General features: G+C 44.6%; 1 protein-coding gene across 5 annotated transcripts in view; it reads right to left on the bottom strand.

Moving 5' to 3' along the window:
• Window positions 1-20,491, bottom strand: part of nvd (neverland) — a 579,107-nt gene that overhangs the window by 213,411 nt on the left and 345,205 nt on the right. Inside the window, exon 1 of one of the 5 annotated variants that reach the window (XM_068356836.1) lies at window positions 7,709-7,972. The exons of the other annotated variants lie outside the window; for them this stretch is intronic. Within the exon in view, the coding sequence (XP_068212937.1) occupies window positions 7,709-7,834 (126 nt within the window). The 5' untranslated portion in view covers window positions 7,835-7,972. Of the gene's footprint in view, window positions 1-7,708; window positions 7,973-20,491 lie in introns of those variants that run through there. 5 annotated transcript variants of the gene reach the window in all.

Below are 20,491 nucleotides of genomic sequence, written 5' to 3'. Positions count from 1 at the left end.
GCGGGGTCTTGAACTCGAGCGCGAACGTGAACGCCTCCTGCGAGACCTATCCCGTCGCCTTCTATGGTCTCTCGGGGCTCCTTCATCTGACGAGTAGGAGTAGGCCTCAACCGAGGAAGCCGAAGACCTGTAGGGCCTGTTGGAGGGTCCAAAAGTAGACATGTCGTTGTTGGTTCTGCATGGGGTCCGGCCGATGACACAGGCTCCATAAAAACCGCTGGGAACGACGCTGACGGTGTTGGAGGGGAGCGGGGGAGCTCCTCGTTGGGGAACCAGGCCTCAAACTCCTCTTCCATTCTGTGGGGTGATCTGAATGGCGTCTTGGGAGGCGCCCACACGAGGGCGTCTGATGGCAGCGAGTCGTCCTTCTCGGCGGTACCCTCGGCTGCTGACGCACCTGAAAAGCCCGCCGAATAGGCGGGGGAAGAAACTGCTGCCGTTTTTCCCCACATAGGATCGTCCGAAGATACGGGGCCTGCTTTGTCCAGGGTCCCGTCCCCCGAAAACACACCCACCCCTCCCTCAGGCCCCTCACTTGCCTGGACAGACGACACAATACCACTGTCTGGTAATTCAGACTCCTGGGGAAGGGCCACCGGCCACTTCCCCGCAACAGACTTACCTCGACCCCTACTCTGGGTAGGGGGAGAAGGCAGAGAAGCTCTATCCGACGGGACGCCGGGCGAAGCGAGAGGCGAAGATACGTTGGGCTTCCTAGGAGACCATCGAGAGGCTTTCTTCTTTTTCGTGCCGTAACGCACCCACTGCACTTCATTCCAGGACTCGCACTCCGGACACGTGGCTGTAGGGGAACACACACTGCCCCTACACGACGAACACAAGGAGTGCGGGTCAACTTCGGGTTTTGAGAGAATAGCGCTACACGATTTGCCGGCCATAGGCCCAGGGCAACGACGGGGCTGCTCCATAACACACTAGCAATATACCGTGAGACACAGGAACACAGAGGGAAAGGAAGGGAAGCACACAAAGGGACCACGTGGGAAACGCGTGGGACACAAAGGGATCGGGGATACAAAAGGTCGCACTGGGTTAAGAGAGATCGTCGGTGTGTTAACGCGACCAGAAACTTACTGAGGAGCGAGACCTGAGAAAGCATGCTCTCTGACCCCGGGTCGTCTCTGGACGCGTATCACTCCGCCAGAGACTACCCTGCATAGAGATCGGGAATAGGGTAAACTACACAAAATTCTGGTCGGATGGGAGGAGATCCCAGATACCCCTAAGAAAGTACAGTAGTTCGAGGTAAGTACTCCGTGTTGGAACAATCAATGATTGTGGAAGACTGTCGCATTCTCCACAAACAACCATGAAAATACAAAAGTTCCAAGAGTAGAAAAGGGTATTATGGGAACGTAGTAGTGGATCCTTCCCCCACTACTGACCTCGCTGCTACGAATGGTCCCAGAGTGAAGCAGTCCTCATAAAGAGTCTGGACACGTTTCAAAATAATGTGAACCGAACACAGATTTACGCCTCCAAAATGTTGTGTCCTTGAGATCTATTCTGCTTGAAGGCCACCGAAGTTGTTACAGCTCTAACTTTATGCGTTTTGGCTTTTTAAAAACTTGAGGTCTGCCTCACAGCAATGTGCATGAGCTTCTCTTATTAAGAGCCTGATGAAGAATGAAAGTGCATTCTTCGACATCTGTAACGAGGACTTCTAGACCGCAACTCTTCCGTACAGTCCAGATAGAAATTCAGGGCTCTAACTGGGCACAAAACTCCCTCCAACTCCTCGCCAATCACATCCAAAAGGTTCGGAATCTCAAAAGCCTTCGGCCAAGGTTGAGAAGGGCGTTCGTTCTTGGCGAGAAAGCCTAACTGCAATGCGCAGATAGCTTTGCTATCTTGACAAAACCAATGTTTTAGCTAAAAGCATGAATCCCACTGACTCTTTGAGCTGTCGCCAGACTGACCAAAAATATTCTTCATCATGAGGTCCTTAAATGAAGCTGAATGCAAGGGCTCAAACCTGTCACTCATAATGAACTTCAGGACTATATTCAGATTCCAAGCTGGTGAATCCTTGAGCTGTTGCTTTGATGTTTCAACCAATTTAAGAAGTTTCTGTAGGTCTTTAACATTAGAAAGGTCCAAGTTTTTGTGCCATGAATACAGTTGCTAACATACTCTTGTATCCTTTGATGGTAGAGGATGACAAAATTGCATTTCCTTCGAAGATATAACAGGAAGTCAGCAATCTGAGTTATAGAAGTAATGGACGAGGAAAGAGAGTTGACTCTGCACCACTCTCTAAAAACCTCGTACTTGGATTGGTAAACCTTGATGGTAGAAGTCCTTCTTGCTCTTGCAAAAGCTCTAGCTGCTTCCTTCGAAAAAACCTCTAGTTCTTGTGAGTTTTTCGATAATCTGAAGACAGTTAGATGAAGAGCTTGGAGATTTTGATGGTACCTTTCCAAGTGGGGTTGTTTGAGTAGATCTACTCTTAATGAAAGACTTCTTGGAGTGTCTACCTTCTATTCCAGTACCTCTGTGAACCACTCTCTGAGGGCCAAAAGAGGGCCACTAGAGCCAATCCGTCCTTTCGTGTGACACAAACTTTTGCATCACTTTGTAATGACTTTGAACAGTGAAAATGCGTACATGTCCATGTCACGAGCTGTTTGACGCTCGAAGTCGTGTTCTGCTTGACGCTCGACGTCACGTCTTGCTGGACGCTCGACGTCACGTCTTGCTGGACGCTCGACGTCACGTCTTGCTGGACGCTCGACGTCACGTCTTGCTGGACGCTCGACGTCACGTCTTGCTGGGCGCTCGACGTCACGTCTTGCTGGACGCTCGACGTCACGTTAGGTGGCCGCTCGACGTCAAGTTCCGCTGGACGCTCGACGTCACGTTAGGTGGACGTTCAACGTCATGTCTGTCTACTTGACTCCTTGGGTTAAAGTGGCTAAAACACGACATTTAACGGGGGAGTTGTAAAGACGTTCGTCAACATGAACCTCTCGACTAGTAGCCTTACGACACTTGGTGTCCAGGTGTGAAGTTACCTGATGCTTAGGGTCCAGGCCTGCTACTCTCTTGTTGTTTGCCGGTTGATAAACCTGCATGAGCAAAGAGAGAGTTTCTGTTGCATATCTTGCAGCATATTAAAATAGGGTCAACCTGTTGCGGTACAGGAGACGTCACGTCTACCACAAGCTCTCTTTCTATGCCGTTTAAAGAACACGCAGAGCGTCCAGAGGACAATAACCAATCTGACGGTGGAGGAGCATGAACAGAGGTCATGCCAGGCTAAGACAGCTGTCCTGCAACTGGGTGAGTTGGACGTTTCTTGACAGTTGCCGACATCCTAAAAGGACGTTCGGTAGGAGAGCTTTCTTCGGTAGAATGAAAAAACGCTCAGGACTGCTCCAAAGACTACAACCAGAAGCTTGCTGTGTCATAATAGGACGCTGATTGACCGTGTCCACCTTCCTCTTCAGGTCTGGAAGCTTGGCGCCAGCCTCGTCTGGGCGCTGCGTCATCCGAAGATGACAAAAAAACTTTTACCTCACCTTTTCTATGATGAAGGTGAGCGTCCTGGGAAGTGTCAAAAGGCATGCTCGAGGAGGCATCTGCTCGGGAGCTAAAAGCCTCTCGTTTCCTTTTGTCGTTCGACATTCCTTCTCCCAGGAGTTGGGGAGCTTGGAAGAGGTCTATGGTCGACATTCCTTGGATGAGGTCTATGGTTAGAACGTTCGACATTCCTTCTCCCAGGGTTTAGGGAGCTTGGAAGAGGTCTATAGTTAGAAGAACGACAGGTCCTAGCAGATGCACCACCTATTTGAGGGGTGGTGCTTAGGCCGAAACAAAGAGCCCAACTTCCTCCTACACACAAACCTTCAGGAATTGCTTGAAGTACAGATGGATGAGGATGTGGAAGTAAGCATCCTGGAGGTCTAAAGAGACCATCCAGTGGACCTTTCCTACTGCTGTAAGGACTGATTCTGATGTCTCCATGGAGAACTTTGACTTCTGAACGAAGGCGCTGAGAGCAGTTACATCCAGGACCGGACAATAGCCTCCCTCTCCAAAAAGAGATACATTTGATGTTGCATAGCCTGTCCCTTTGGCTCCTGTCTCTATTTGGCAGAGAGGTCTATCGGAGTAACTAATAAAGGGGGTTTCATTAGGAAAAAGATTTCGCATCCATCCGTTAGTAATAGCACGGACTAAAGGTCTGTTCCTCTCCTCTCCCAGGCTCGCCAGAAGTAGTTAAGTCTGGCTCCTACCGTTGTCGGTGCGGTTTAGAGAAAAAGTATGCAGAAACTTTCTTGCTGATTTAGACACCAAAACCTGTGTCTTTGACCAACTCTTGAGGAAGAAGAGAGGAAGAAAAAAGGGTGGTGCGTACCTCAATTCTGACTTCTGATTCAAAGTTATCCTGCCTCATTGCCTGCATTCCTTAAGAGACTCAGCAATCCACCCAGGGGGCTGTGAAAGTCTCTGTGGGGCTGCCACAAGGTTCTCGACCTTAACGTGGCTAGACCACCCTTGCTATCCTGGCATACCTGATAAGGAAGCTGGCTTCATAGGTTTTAATGCCTCATTTAACTGCATTCCTTGAGAGACTCAGCGATCCACCCAGGGGGCTGTAAAAGTCTCTGTGGGGCTGCCACAAGGTCCTCGACCTTAACGTGGCTAGACCTCCACCCTTATTATCCTGGAATACTTGGATTGCATCCAGTCTCCCATCATCCTCAAAGCTCTATTAGATGATCGAGACAGCACCATCTTAGTAAACAAGAGACTCCTTCGACGCCTTCCTTAGCGAAAACTCTGAAGGCGGGACGAGGAGCAGCAGGCACAAAATAAATCGGAAACTCTTCAGAAAAAAAACTCATGAGTTTCTTAATGTCAACTGAAGGAAGGAGGATCTTAAGAACCTCTCCTAGGAGAATTCCTCTAAAAGATAAATAGGGGAAAAGAGATCGTCAATCCCTTCCTCCAACAAGTCTCTAACCAAGGTAGAGATGTCTTGTTTCCTAGGAGTCAACTCCTTAAGGTCCTGAATTCTGGCCTCAATGCTTTTAGGGGTTTAATTCTCGTCCTCCAACCGACACCAAGAGTTAGTTCAAGCGGGCCTTGGTCTGAGAAAATAATATCTTTCCAGTTAATATTTATTTCTTTACCTTTTAATATAGTGCCTGGCGTAACAATGTTCCAACGCTAGACGCTCACGGTCATTACGATCGGAACTAAGACGTTCGCGATCTCGACGTTTGGCCCTACTGATGTAACCACAACGTCCGAGTCTTGATGCTCGACGTCACGTCTAACTGCTCGACGCTCGGTGTCACGTTTAACTGCTTGATGCTCGGCGTCATGCTTGACACTCGACGTCAAGTCCAAATGCTAGACTCTTGACGCCATGCAACTGTGCGACGCTCGGTGTCACGTCTAACTGCCTGACACTCGACGTCAAGTCCAACTACTGGACGCTAGACGCCATGCAACTGCTTGACGCTCGGACAATGCCGTTCACAATTTAGACGCTCGGAGCTATGCTTGAAACGCGGCGTTAAGTCCACCTGCTTGACGTTCGGCATCATGTCTAACTGCTTGACACTCGACGTCAAGTCCAACTGCTGGAAGCTTGATGTCATGCAATTGCTTGACGCTCGGCGCCACGTGACTTTCGGAACAATGACGCTCGCGATTCAGACGCTCAGAACTATGCCAGTCACGTCTAGAACGCTCGCTCATCGAACAAAAGAGACAAAGAAGTTGCACTCAGTTACAAACATCGTGTCAAACTCTTACAGCAGCATTAGTAACTTGCTGTCCAAAGCTCTGACGCTCGGCGTTAGATAACCCTTTTACCTCGCCTTACCCATGGCGAGGACAAGCGTTCTGGAAAGCGTCAACAGGAATGCTAAAGGGGACGTCTGCTCGAGCGCTAACGCCTCTCGTTTCCTTTCGCCGATCGACATTCCTTCTCCCAGGTTGGGGAGCTTGGAAGAGGTCTAAGGCTAGGATAACGATAGGTTCAAGCAGACACACCCTCCACTGACTGATTAAATTACTGCACTAATTTAGCACTGAAAATTTCACTTTTTAATACTCTTTCACATAAGACCAAAGGAAAGACATGTAAGCCTTTTACCTAGTAAAAAGAAAGTACATAAAATGTAATATATTAATTAGACCTGCCCGCTGCGAGAGATATTAATCTTCCGCCAAAGGCTTGAATGAGAATTCAATAGGTAATTTGATTAATATTAGAAATCCCAATATCGAAAACAAAAATAAATAACGATGCAAAGTAATTTGTGATACTGTATCGATTGTGTGAAAACAACATGGCATAACTTTAACTGTACGCTAGTTTTATTTGAACTCTGAAAATAGATCAACGATTTTCTAAATAAAGTATACTAAAAGGACAAATATATTCTTATAAATAATATATTCCTTTTATATTATAAAAACTTAACTACTTTTAGTTTGTAAGTAGAGTTTACTTTCCATTCTCTGCATGGAAAAAGAAATGAAAATGCAAGTCATACTACGTAATAACTACGTAGTTTACGTCATATGACTGTGATGTCATAGTGTTTTTTGCTTCCGCCACTGTTTTCTAGAAGAGGTTCGTTAGTTTTACAGTTGGTTGAAAAAACTTCTAATCCTACCTTTTAAGCTATGAACATAGCGATCAAATACTGTACCAAAGAAAATCAAAATAAGCGAATGCCAATAACCAATTTAGTAGTATATCACCAAGATAACTGCCAAAATTCAGGTTAATAACGAGTGAATATCCTACGATGTTGCCGGCGTGAGCGGCAGAGAAAATCTGAGGAATCATGGAATGGTTCTAAGTACCTCGCGACAGAGGGCGCTGGTGTTACACCTGGCTACTTAATCTGCGATTGCCGCGAGTTTTGAATTTCTGCCGGGACGTCAGAGACTGAAGCTATATTTATATAACCACCGGGTAAGTCTTGTGTTTAAAAATGTCAAGTTAAGGGGTACTGTAATATGTAAATACATGCGCAAAGTGTATTGAAAGTAATGAGGCACAGTATTGCCTTGATATAACATGTTTAAACATAAATTATATGTATAGTAGTGTATGTTATGAAGAATTTAATCATTTATTATTTGTCTCAAAGATAGGATGCGATTCTCCTTACTTTTGTATTACAGTAGGATCCAGTCTTTTATGAGCAATGCTCATTTGTTATTTTCATATTTTTTATACAAGAGTTTTGTTTACATGATGAGTAGAGTCACAAGTCAGAAGTCACTCGGAGCTGTAGCAGTAATGTAACTTAAGAGGAATAAATTAATTTTAATAATACATATGTAAGATTGAATTCCACCAAGAAGAGTCGACGCTAATGGAATTGGCAACACTATAACAACCATTACTTATTTTAGGTGAGTGAGCTGATACAATAGTGGTAATGAATCTGTAGTCTATTCTGTAGTACACAAACAGCATTCAGAAGTTCTGAATTAGAGGAACAGCTGGAATTAAAAGCAACTCCAGTGTCATATAGCACTAAGAAGGAAATCAATCATACCAATACTGGTGAATTATTACTCAACATTCAAACTGAAGAAGGCTGTGGTGTGGTACAGACTATAGGATTACTTAATAAAGAAACTTTCTTTTGGCCCTATTACTGTGAATGAACTATGTGAAGCTGAGAGAAATTGTAATAGTGTAACTTACTTGTCCGAGGTCTGTGTTTCCATTTGCCGGCTCAGCCACCTCATGCCACGTGGTGCAATCCTTTCCAACCGGCAACCGGCTGCTTACTCCCTTATCATTTAGAATCCCCAATATGTCTACCGACATCAGTCTCTCACTGTGTTCCTCTTGTATAACTAAGTTCTCCCCCAAGTTTACTACTCATACACTTCTCACTGTATCACTGTAATTTTTTTATTTTGTCTTTACCCCGCTCGTGTGCACTGCACTTTATCCTCTATCAATCCTATCGCCCTACTCCTACTGCTCTTGTCTCTGCACGTGCAGGAACAATAGTTCCTTTCTCTGTTAACTGTCTCCCCAACCCAGCACAATTTATTAGTTCACAACCACATTACACCATGTTTGTACTCGATCACTTTCTTCACACTCGTCACCACCACAGCGTATATACACTTGTGTATGCGCCGCAACACACGTAGATCTTTGGGGGCCATCCTCAAGCTGATCATTTTCCAATACCTGTTGCACTTCATTCGCTATTGTTTAATAAACTTCATTTTGTATTGTCGGTCGGGCCATATACACAAACCAATCCCAATCATCATCTTTATGGTCATTATTCTTGCGAGGTACTACATCTGCACTAATCCGCGATATGCCATGGTATTCCATCCACCTCTACTGCTTAAGGTGACACACCGCCTGTGATTCTCCCTTTTCCAAACTGAGTGTCACAGCGTCCACTTGACGCTTTTACCCACACAGCATCACCAATTTTATATGCTCCTGTGGCAGCCTGTTGCTCTTGTGCTGTCTCACCTACTCTACGCAGCTTCACGACATATCCATACAGCACATTTGCAGGAGCAGTCTCTTCCTCTCAGTCATCTTGGGGTGTGACATTATAAAGATACACAGCCTCGCCTATTGAACACTGTTTCCTTGTAGCTATCACTTTCACTACCCTGTGACATCTCCCTGTCACTATTACCTGATGCTACATAAGCACACCTGAACCTCATCTTTACATCCCACTTATCAGTGAACTCTGCAAACTTAGTGCTTTTAAAGGCTGTGTCATTATTCGTCAGAATCTCTTTTGGGGCTCCACGCTCATTGAAAATATTTTCTAGCTGCTCTATCACACACTCGCTAGTTTGCATACGTAACCGGCGCCATATAGCAAACCACTATGGACTACAATCTATGATTGTCAGGTAATTCTGCCCGCGATAGTGCGTTACATCCATCCCTATCTGCTGCAATACTTGACGTACACTCAAGCTTCCCTTACTCCACTTCACCGGTGCAGGTAATACAGAGTTCGCTGCACCCCAGGCTGTCCCATCTCATGGTGCACCCGTCTTACAAAATTGTAAACTGTATCCTCCATGGCAGCACATATTGATGGCATCACATCTGGCTTTCTCAACCATTTCTCTGGTACACGAGTCAACGAGTCAGCCTTGTTCTTATGAGAAGGGACCAGTGATATGGATACTTGTAACTTGTACTCCACAACTAAAGCCGTCACTATTGTAGCCCGTCGCCGAATTAACATTTCATTAACTGCCTTTGTTTTTAATCATCTCTTTCCCGTCAATCCATCTGATATCCACTGCTGCACAGTTGCAGAGTCCATCTTTATTTCCACTTCCTTCACTTCACGTTAACACAAGGTTCATGCCTTGTATTAACGCATCCAACTCTGCCATGTTAATATGTCCGGTTTCATCATTTCTCGGTCAGTATCCATCCTCTACCACATATCCACCGATCTCTACCACAGCGCCCAAGTCCAATGAAGTCGCGTCAACCCACAATGTCACTGACCCTTCAACTTCTCATCTACCTTTTGCGGGATCACTTATCTTCACAGCTGCTATTGTATCGTGCAGGTACTGTACCACTGCACTGTCGATCACTCTATTATCCCATTTCTCCGTCGTCTGACTCGCTCTGTGCTTCATGAACGCCATACCCACTTGCAGCCATCCACACACACAGGGTAATGACTAACTAGTTTCCCACAAACAGAAAACATATCGCAATGTGTCACTTGGTTGGGTACCTCTGGTACAGTACCATTCCTATGCCACCGCAACTTGCCATTCTCTCCCCACACCTGCAGGCCTAATGCTTGCGTGCCTTCCTACATGTTTTCAGGTTGCTTAGACGACAACTCATATTTCTCCAAATGAATAATTACATCTTTCACTGCTACCGTATCTTCACAAACTAGCACATCATCTACATATGAGGATGTACCATCACGCACTACTGTGTTCTGCTCCAACAATTCATTAATCACCGCTTTCATCACCAGTGGGGCAACATTTAAGCCAAATCCAAACCTTGAAAGGCAGTACTTCTTACATCCAAATACTGTATAACTGTTTGGTATGGACACAATCTCTCCTCTACTCGTATTTGCAAATACACATTGGCAAGATCAATCAATGTTACAATGGCACCCATCTATCGCCATTAACGTAACTTGTCTGCGCATACATCTGCATCTCCTGTTATTATTATTATTATTATTACTATCCAAGCTACAACCCTAATTGGAAAAGTAAGATGCTATAAGCCCAGGGGCTCCAACAGAGAAAAATAGCCCAGTGAGGAAAGGAAATAAGGAAATAAATAAATGAAGAGAACAAATTAACAATAAATAATTCTAAAATAAGTAACAACGTCAAAACAGACATGTCATATATAAACTATTAACAACATCAAAAACAAATATTTCATATATAAACTATAAAAAGACTCATGTCCGCCTGGTCAACAAAAAAGCATTTGCTCCAACTTTGAACTTTTGAAGTTCTACTGATTCAACCACCCGATTAGGAAGATCATTCCACAACTTGGTAACAGCTGGAATAAAACTTCTAGAGTATTGCGTAGTATTGAGCCTCGTGATGGAGAAGGCCTGGCTATTAGAATTAACTGCCTGCCTGTAAGTATTGACCTCATGAAAGTCCATCACCGGCCTCACCTTATCCTGGCTAGGCTGGATAACTGCCATTACCGGAATTAAGCCTTTAGTATAGCCATTCTTACCCTAATCATACGGCTACAGCCAGCCCAGCTGTATCCACTCCTGCACCTCCTCCTCATATCTCTGTTGTGCCTCAGGTGGGACTGCGTATTCACATCTCGTATTCTTAAGCACCACTGGCTCTTTATTATCTCTCCAATTCCAGTCCATTGTCCAACACTTAGCCACAGGATCAAGCACTGCACTGAAGTCTTTCTCATTCACTTTAACCCCACCACTGTTATGGGTACTTAAACGCAGGCCCATAACTGCTGCGTTTATTAGGCTGTACTCCAAATATTACCATTTCCTCACTCATAACCGTCACTCCTTTCAATTTCTTTATTGCATCCAAACACAGGATGCACTCAAACCCAAAAAACTTCGTAGTTGATACGTTAGCATGTACTTCCACCTCAACGTTGCCCTTCACTGCCAAACGCACCTTGGCTGTCCTTCGACACTTCCAGACATCTCCAATTTGTGTCATGACTTCTGACAGGGGTACCACTTTCATCTCTTAATTGTGGACATCACTAGCAAATCTCCTGGGCATCACCCCACATCAGACAACCGCCTACAACACTTCAGCCAACGGAATGGTTAAACGTTTCCATTACACCCTCAAAGCAGCTTTGATGTCCCACTCCAATGACTCCAACTGGTTTACTTAGATTCCTTGGGTACTCCTGGGATTAAGGACTACTCCTAATGATGCCCAGAATGTCTTGGAGGCTGAAATGTCGTATGGCGACCTGTTTGTCGTCTCTGCTGAATTTTTTTGGCCTGCAACCTCCTTCCACAATATTCAGTGCCTACATCACATTGTGGAAAAATTTACTCCCTGCCACCAGACTTCAAGCTCCAGTGAAGCAACATACAGAGATATTTAAACACAGCAATGCATGTCCTCGTGAACCAGCACTAGCAAACCACCGCTGACGCCCCTTGCATGGGCCCATTCCTCACTATCCATTGCAAACTGAAGGCTTTCTTAATTAACATTCATGGAAAAGAAGACTAGGTCTCCATTGATCGCTTAAAACTTGTGTATCTCCTGTAAAGGACCCACCTACTGTTCGCCTCTCTATTTCACATACAGTATATGTCTTTTGTAGGGGGAGAGCTACGTGTTGTATGATGCCTTGGTGACCTTCATGAATAGTTTCGAGGTACTGTGTACGCAGACTTTCCGGGACCATGAGGTGTTCACCCTTGATCATAAGACCATTTTCGATACTGAGTTCGTCGCGATATGGCCAATATTTACGGATCTCGGCAGGCAAGTCTTTCTGCTTCTCGGGAAATCCGCTGATGATATATTTCTGCAGTACAGTGAACCCTCGCTACTTTGCGGTTCGACCATCGCGGATTCACCACTTCGCGGATTTTTTTCATAACCCATATATATATACATATTGGTAATAACAAAATCAACATACTGTACTGAATAATCAATATAATCGATGCAAAAACTAACCTATACACAGATGTGTACAGTAAATGCGTTTGTTTCTTCATTATGATCAGAGAAACGTAAACAAAACATTGGTTGCCATTTTTTATCATGCTTTTTGGCGTGTTTAGGAAACGCATGATATAAAATCGCCTTTAATATTTGTGCCTGTTTTAGTTTAGGGTACTGTAGTACATGCATTAAGTGTTCTGTACATTAAAGGGTAGTTTGTTAACAGTACTACGTACAAGGGAAGGTTTTAAAAGTCTGAATATAAATGTTAAATAAATAGGTAAATATGGTGTCACTACTACTACTTCGCGGATTTTCACCTATCGCGGCCGGGTCTGGAACCTATCTACCGCGATAAACGAGGGTTCACTGTAGTACAAGTTCGTCGTCACTAGCTGTTGCGCCTCCGAGTTCCGCTAGCTTGTTGTTGCTGAACTGTACATAGCACACTTTGATATTCAAGTCTATTGGCTTGTCGGCGCCGTGTTTTGGGAGTCGCGATAAGCTGTTGGGCAAAGTCATCTACCTCCCGGGTTTGTACTTTATATCGTAATCGTAGCGCTGAAGACGCAGGAGCGTCCGTTGCAGCTGTGCTGGGGCGGCAGTTAAGTTCTTCTTACTAATCATTTAGAGTGGTTTGTGATCAGACTCGATGACAAATGGTTTGCCGTAAATGTATGCATGGAAACGTTCGGCACCGAAGACGCATGCCAATAGTTCACGTTCAATGTTGGCGTAGCGCATTTCGGTGTCTGTAAGACTTTTCGATGCAAAAGCAATAGGTCGGCCATCTTGAAGTAGTGCCGCACCAAGGGCTTCTTGACTCGCGTCTACTTGGATTACAGACGGCTTTGACGGGTCAAAGTAAGAGAGAGATCCTGCTTGGCAGATAAGCTGTTTTACGGACATGAAGGCTTCGTCGTGTTCAGGATGCCACTGGAAATCAATGTCCTTTTGAAGTAACTTGTGCAGCGGAGCGGTGTGGTCCCTTAGGTTGGGTACGAACAGTGCCAGATGGTTCGCCATTCCGAAGAATGATTGTAGTTCACTGATGGAAGTCGGCGCTTTGAGCTGAGCGATGGCTTGGACCTTGACTGGGTCAGGTCGGACTCCACTTTTGGAATAGATGTTGCCAAAGAATTGTACCTCTGACACGGATATCACACATTTAGCGGGGTTGAACACGAGTCCTCTCTCTCTAGCTCGATTGAAAAGTGTGGATAGTCTCTCGGAATGCTCTGCTGGTGTGGATGCGTATACAATAATATCGTCCGCAATCAACACAACGCCGGGTAGCCCTTGCAAGATCTCGTCCATCGCTCTCTGAAACAGATCCTGACTTACGTTGAGTCCAAAGGGGAGCCTTCGGTAGCAGTACCTCCCGAATGGGGTGTTGAATGTGGTCAGCAGCTGGCTTTCATGGTCGAGTGGGATGCACCAGTAGCCATGCTTTAGATCGAGCTTGCTGAAAACTGTTGCACCAGCAAAAACATGTGTTAGTTCTTCCACAGTTGGCGTGTGGTGTTGACCTCTCTTTAGAGCACTGTTGAGGTCTTTTGGATCCAAGCATATTCCGAGAGATCCATCGGGTTTTGTCACATATGTAATACTGGACACCCAATCGGTGGGTTCCACTACGGGACGTATTACTTCAAGACCCACCATACGATCGAGTTCGCTTTTGATCTGCTCGCGTAGTTGAATGGGCACTCGTCTCGGTGGGTGTCTTACTGGGTTTGCGTCATCCTTCAGAGTTAGTTTCTGCTCAGAGCTGAATTTACCGATACCTTTGAACCGGTCAGGGAAGTGTCTTTTCATGTCTTCCAATGAGGTATAACGCACACTACTGTCGGATTGAGTAACGGCACAGTTAAGCGGGACTAGACCGAGTTTCGTGCACATGGGTAGACCAAAAATAACAGGACCATCGGTCTCGGCCACATAGAACTCACAGTTCACCCATTCATTTTCGGCAAATTTGCATGGCAGTACGAGGGTACCGTGCTGGCGGATGACGGTTCCGTTGTAGGCGGTGAGCGTCGTCTTGGACGGAGTTGTAGATGTCGGGATGCCATCCGAGTTGACATAGCGAGGGAATATGTTACGGAATGTCCTGAGTGGAAGGATGTTACTCTGCGCACAGGTGTCGACCTTCCCGCGCAAGTTAGTCGTGCGATCAGGGCACGGCTCGATTTTTACCGATGCGTAAGTTTCCGATCTGTTGGCATCATTGTTCACTGCGTTGAAAGACATGCTTTCAAAGTCACTGCTCAGGTCGTACGTATTCACGGCGCTAACTTGGCGGTCGAATCGCTGTTGCGGCTTTGGCTGTGATTGGTTCGCATTTGCGCTTGACTGCGATCGGCTGTTCTGAGGTTTGGAGCGTACACTAGACTTAGAACGGGCTCGCTTAGTGGTTTGACAAGCCTTTGCCCAGTGACCCGTTTTCGAACACAGTTTACACATATCGTCTAGGGCGGGACAGTCCTTGCGGTCATGCGGTTTTCCGCCACAGAAAAAACAGTTTTTTGCTTTCGGACGGCTCTGGTGTCTCGATTTCGCCTTCTGAAGGGCGTCGATGGATTTGTTGACGTGTCCCAATTGTTGTAGCTGGGCCTGCGTTGCCTCAAAAGTTCTCGCAAGATCGATTGCTTTGTCAAGCGTGAGTTGTTTCGGATCTTGGTCCAAGAGCTTTTTTCTTACTGCGACATGTGCTGTACCTTTGATAACCTGGTCGATGAGGTTATCTTCAAGGTTGTTTCCTTCAAAATTGCATCGTTGAGCCTGCACCTTGAGACGTTTGATATAGCTGTCAATCGGCTCCTCCTGCCGCTGTATGAGTTTGCGCAGCTGGAAGCGGGCGAGCCTGAAGTTTGACTTGGGCTCGAAGTAGTTAACAAATGCTTCCCACACATCGGTCGGACTGGAACGTTGCTCATCCGTGAGGTGAGTCCAGTTGTCAAAAATCTCTACCGCTTGAGGCCCCATCCAGAGGAGTATGTAGTTTACTATCTCTGGCCCCTGTTTGCAAGTGTAGGTGGGAGTGGCAAGGATCAGTTCGCAATATCTTCTGAAAGTTTTGAATGAATGTGGCAAGTTGGAACCTTGCCAATCAAAGCTGGGTGGCTTTATGCCCATCAAGTCATTTGTGAATACATATGTTGGGTTGCCCCCTACCGCACCTGGGTCATCATCCCCCATCTTCAGGGACTAAGAATGTCACAGTTCACAGGTAAACACAAGTATAGAAAGGTCACTGAAGCCAAATGTTCAGTTTTTTAAGATGGCGGCATCCATAAAACTCACGTGGTCCAGGATCTGGGGTGGTTGATGGTCTGTCACAGTGGCTAGGCGTGATGGCAGGGCCTCTAAGTCGTTGAGAAAGATAGCTGGGATCTTATTCACACATTGATAGTTCGTTTGGCGAGAAAAACCTATTTAAGTCTGCCATTGTTTCACATCGATGGAACTTTTGTTGCCCTCAACTGTTTGTCTATAAGCTCGTTATCTTGTTGAATAAAGTCACTTACATTCACCTCGTCTCTCTGTTAGTACCTAACAGCTACCTTCACAAAGTCCTGGGGCTAGCACTCTTACTCCGCAATATGCACTAAGATTCCACAAAGGTTGACCTATTCTAGTGTTTATTTTTTCGAGGGAAAAGGAGCAAGTTTTATATATATAACACACACGACTATTCGCCTATCCTGTCTCTTTATAAGAGGAGGGCTCCAGGGGATATTATTGTTTTTGGGATGGAGCTGCAAGCCCCACGTTCTTCACAAAGGTCAAACGAGGTACCGTTATGTGACTCCCAGGGAAAGATAATGATTCTTCAAAGCAGTGGAATCGATCTAATGTTGATGAGTGGATACAAACATACATGTGGCCATTATTCAGCAGATGAAAGAATGGATGTGACAGAAACGTTTTTCTTTGGAGTCATCATCTGTTAGGAAAAAATAGCTTGGCTTGTGCACAAGCACTCGCGACTCGCGTGCGTGTTTGTTTTTGCGTGCGTGATAAATTTAGTTGCAGTATGTAGATATTCTTGCACAATAACTATATTTTGAAATAAAAGATGCAGTTCTGTTACACCTACTACATTAATCACTCATAAAAAAAATTAAACTAGCATCCTGCTTATAAAGGCGAAATAACACTTTTCTCCTTCACGAGAGAGAGAGAGAGAGAGAGAGAGAGAGAGAGAGAGAGAGAGAGAGAGAGAGAGAGAGAGAGAGAGAGAGAGAGAGAGAGAGAGTTTACAAGGATTTTCGATGCCTCAAAGACTTTTTAGACCACCCGCAGAGACTCCATTTTCTCTTTGGTAATATTTAGTTTAAGCATTTATTGAGTTCTTATGATCTTGTCTAACTTACTCTTGAACTCGTTAACAGAGAGAGAGAGAGAGAGAGAGAGAGAGAGAGAGAGAGAGAGAGAGAGAGAGAGATTTTGCTCTTGTAAACAAACCCCCTTATACAACAAAACCATCCAATGGCCGCTTTCCTGATATTTACCCTCCGGGAGGAGATCAAGGATTCACTAATGATACTTCTTTTTTTATGTACAGTACGTTTATCGTAGACTGCATTTCTCGGCACCCGCGTGTATAAGTCTATATAACAAGAAAACCCCTCTCATAATTCTTTTCATTTACGTAAATCTCAATTCATAATCAACTCCTTTTGGACTTGTCAATAAGAAACCCACGTTGACACTGAAAATTGAGACCACAACACGGTATTAACTGCAATAAACAAGTCTCAGCACCAATTAATACCAAACGAATTACGAGGTCCCCAGTCTTCTGTAACAGTTTTACTGCTGCCGTGGTTACTTACACGAAGTCAAGGTTCGGAAACTTTAAATAATGCTGGGCTGAAGTATGGACATAGCTGGTGGGGAGGGGGTGACCGAACTGGAAGAACATGGATAAACCAGGTGTGCAGTTGAGAAGAGCATTGACGACAATCCAAAATAAAAACTTTTAGGCCAAGGGCAGGAACTTTAAATTTGGAGAGAGAGAGAGAGAGAGAGAGAGAGAGAGAGAGAGAGAGAGAGAGAGAGAGAGAGAGAGAGAGAGAGAGAGAGACTGACTTAAGGCCACGAACCAGTTTTGAAAGGTTAATAGGAAAAGGTCTCGGTACACCAAAAGCGAGAGAGAGAGAGAGAATGACGCTGCACACAAATTGCAAAGAAACTATAATTAAAGAAAGGAAACATTAAACGCTTAGCGTCATCGTCACGCGTCAAAGACGAACCTGGGGAATACTAAACAAAAGAAAGGCAAGGGGAGGAGAGAGGAGGAGAACATGGGTAGAGGATATTGGTAAAGGAATAGAGAACACTTCTTGATTGTCTGATTTCTATATAATGTTTCAAAAACTTGCGTGACGATTGAAAGAGCGAGGAGAATCACTTCCCCGATAGACGATCTGCCTCGACAGCAGAGATGTTTGTTTATTCGTTTGTAAACAAGAACTGAGAGAGCTTGGAGGACCACTGGTGCTAGTGCTACTGGTGCTGAAGGGCTACTGGCTATCGAGAAGGAAGTAGCTCGGACCGAGGTCTCCGAAGGTAGAGGGTCAAATAGTGTAACGTGGAGAGCCACGATAAACTGCGTAAATAGAGCGTAGTTCACGAGTATAATTAGGGCAGTTGAAATTTGATACAAAAATAGACAAGAGGCCTACGATGGCTTTACTAATGTTATTAGCGGATTAATAACGCACAAATATTGCAAACTATAAACTTGTAACAATAGAAACGTTATATGATAGGTTATCAGTTAGCGACATGGGGAGTGCGTTTATCTCTGGTCTGGGTTTGGAGAGCAACTGTTTTTTAAATAGAACATTTGTTGCTGAACAAAATATTGATTCCATTGCAGTTTTCACCTTATTGATTTTCTTTTAAATGCAATATCCATCAAGACTACCTTGAAGGTGCTAACCAAGGTCTATAAAATAAATTCTTTATGCATTGATACTAACAGTAGCGATGTATAAACACAACTAAAATGAACACTGACCAAGGAATCAGTCCTCCATTCGACCCATTACCACTTCAACCAGACAACTAAAACTTTCGCCAGTATCAGCATCCTGGCAACGTAACTTTTAGGTAACACAAAGACGAGGTGAATGCAAGTAACCTTTTTTCATCCAATAACGAGCTTATATACAAGTAGTTGCGAGCAAGAATGTCACAAATATTCGAATAAACTATAACATGACATGACAAGCATGTTATAGTTCCTAGTGGCGCCACCCCCATCCCCCACCCGCTCCCTCCCCGCTCCCACCCCTACATTCAGCCCCAACCCACGAGTTCCAAATCCACACACCTTATAAATCACTTTCCTGCCCATGGCCCCGTATATAGAAACCTAACTATACTGCAAGGCCTAGTTACAGGATATAGAAATATATAATAACAGATTAATTACACAGGTGAAAAAAAGTACTTTATATTATGTGACTTATAAAATTACAAAGTAAACAGCTCTTAATTTTTGCTTCATAAATACACATTAACAGCAATGAAGACTTTGAAGTAAAAAAAAAATAAATAAATTGATTTCAAAACAAAAGTCCATCAGCAGTACAGAAACATTCAACCATGACATAATAAATTTCATTATCAAACATTCACAAGATTTATTTACATATCGGAATTAGGAAGAAAGTAAATACATATATATTTTTCATTATTTGGTAGAAAATGGAATATACTACATACCTCTCTCTCTCTCTCTCTCTCTCTCTCTCTCTCTCTCTCTCTCTCTCTCTCTCTCTCTCTCTCTCTCTCTCTCTCTCTCTCTCTATATATATATATATATATATATATATATATATATATATATATATATATATATATATATATATATATATATTACATTGTATGAACGTGTATGAAACATAGCTTGCCCCCTTAAAAAAATATACTGTACATGTGAAATAGGGCGTCCTGCTTTAGAGAGGCAAACTGTAAGTGGGTCATCTTGCAAGAGATACTCAGGTTTTAGGCGAATAATTGAGACACCCTCTTCTTTGCCACGAATGCTAATTAAGAAAGCCTTCGGTGTATGACGGATCACAGGAAAGGGCCCGTGTAAGGGGATGTCAGAGGCGGTTTGGTAGTGTTGTTACCCACCAAGACGTTTGTTGCAGGGCGTAAATCTTTCGGTATGTGTTGCCTCGCTGGGGTCTTGTAAGTCTGGCAGTATGGAGTAAATTTTCACTAAACGTGACGTAGGCGCTGGAGATTGTTGGAGGGGGTTGCAGATAGATAAAGTTCAGGAGGGACTACCAATGGGTCGTCATACACCCTTTCAGTTGCAAAGACATCCAGGACATCCTTAAGAGTATTTCTTTATCCCAGTAGGACCCAAGGAAGCTGAGTAAACCAGTTGGGATCATTGCAGCGGGACATCATAGCTGCTCTGAGTGTGCGTTAAAAACGTTCAACCATTCCATTGGCTGCAGGGTTGTAGGGGAATGTTTGATGTGGGGTGATGCCCAGGAGATTCGCTAATGATGTCCATAACTCAGATGTGAAAGTAGTACTACTATCAAAAGTAGTACAGTTAAGGATACCTAATTTCGCTATCCACCACAAGAGTTTGGCAGATGTACTGTACATTAGGCAAATGTTGCAGTTTTGAAAGGCCACTCATGAATGGCAGAGGCAAGGGACAGTAACATTGCCCTACCAAGCAGGACAATGCCCTAGAGACTGACCATATATACATGTAATGAGTGCCCAAGCTCACTCTCCCCCCAAGCTAGGACCAAGGAGAGCTAGGCAATTGATGCTGATAACTCAGCAGATAGACCTACAGGCGGCCCAAAACCCCATTTTTAGCTCACAAGGAGGGAGAAGTTGCAGCAACCAAAGGAACTAACGAGTTTGCGAGGGACTCGAATCCCAGTTTAGCGATTACCGGCCAGGGATGTTGCCACTTACACCACCACAATCCTAGATATGGCTTTGGGACAATGAGTGGAGCGGTCTATGATGATAAACAAGTAACAATGTCTTTGTGATGTGTGTAGGGGACCTATTACGTTAACGGGAATATGGGTAAAATGACGCTGAGGTTGAGGAAAGGTGCCTACTCCTAAATTCATGCGTCAATGTACTTTTGAAGTTTGGCATGAAGTACAGGTACAGACCCAATCCTTAGCATCCGTAGTAATACCATAACAAACAAACTTCGTCTTCAATGTGTGTGCAGTAGACTGGTGTGAGGGATGTGAGGCCATGGATTAAATCAAACACCTGTTGG

This window comes from Palaemon carinicauda, chromosome 33 (genome assembly GCF_036898095.1).
Source record: "Palaemon carinicauda isolate YSFRI2023 chromosome 33, ASM3689809v2, whole genome shotgun sequence".
Lineage (NCBI taxonomy): Eukaryota > Metazoa > Arthropoda > Malacostraca > Decapoda > Palaemonidae > Palaemon > Palaemon carinicauda.
The sequence above is the reverse complement of the archived record's forward strand: the minus strand, read 5'-3'. Positions and strand labels throughout refer to the sequence as shown.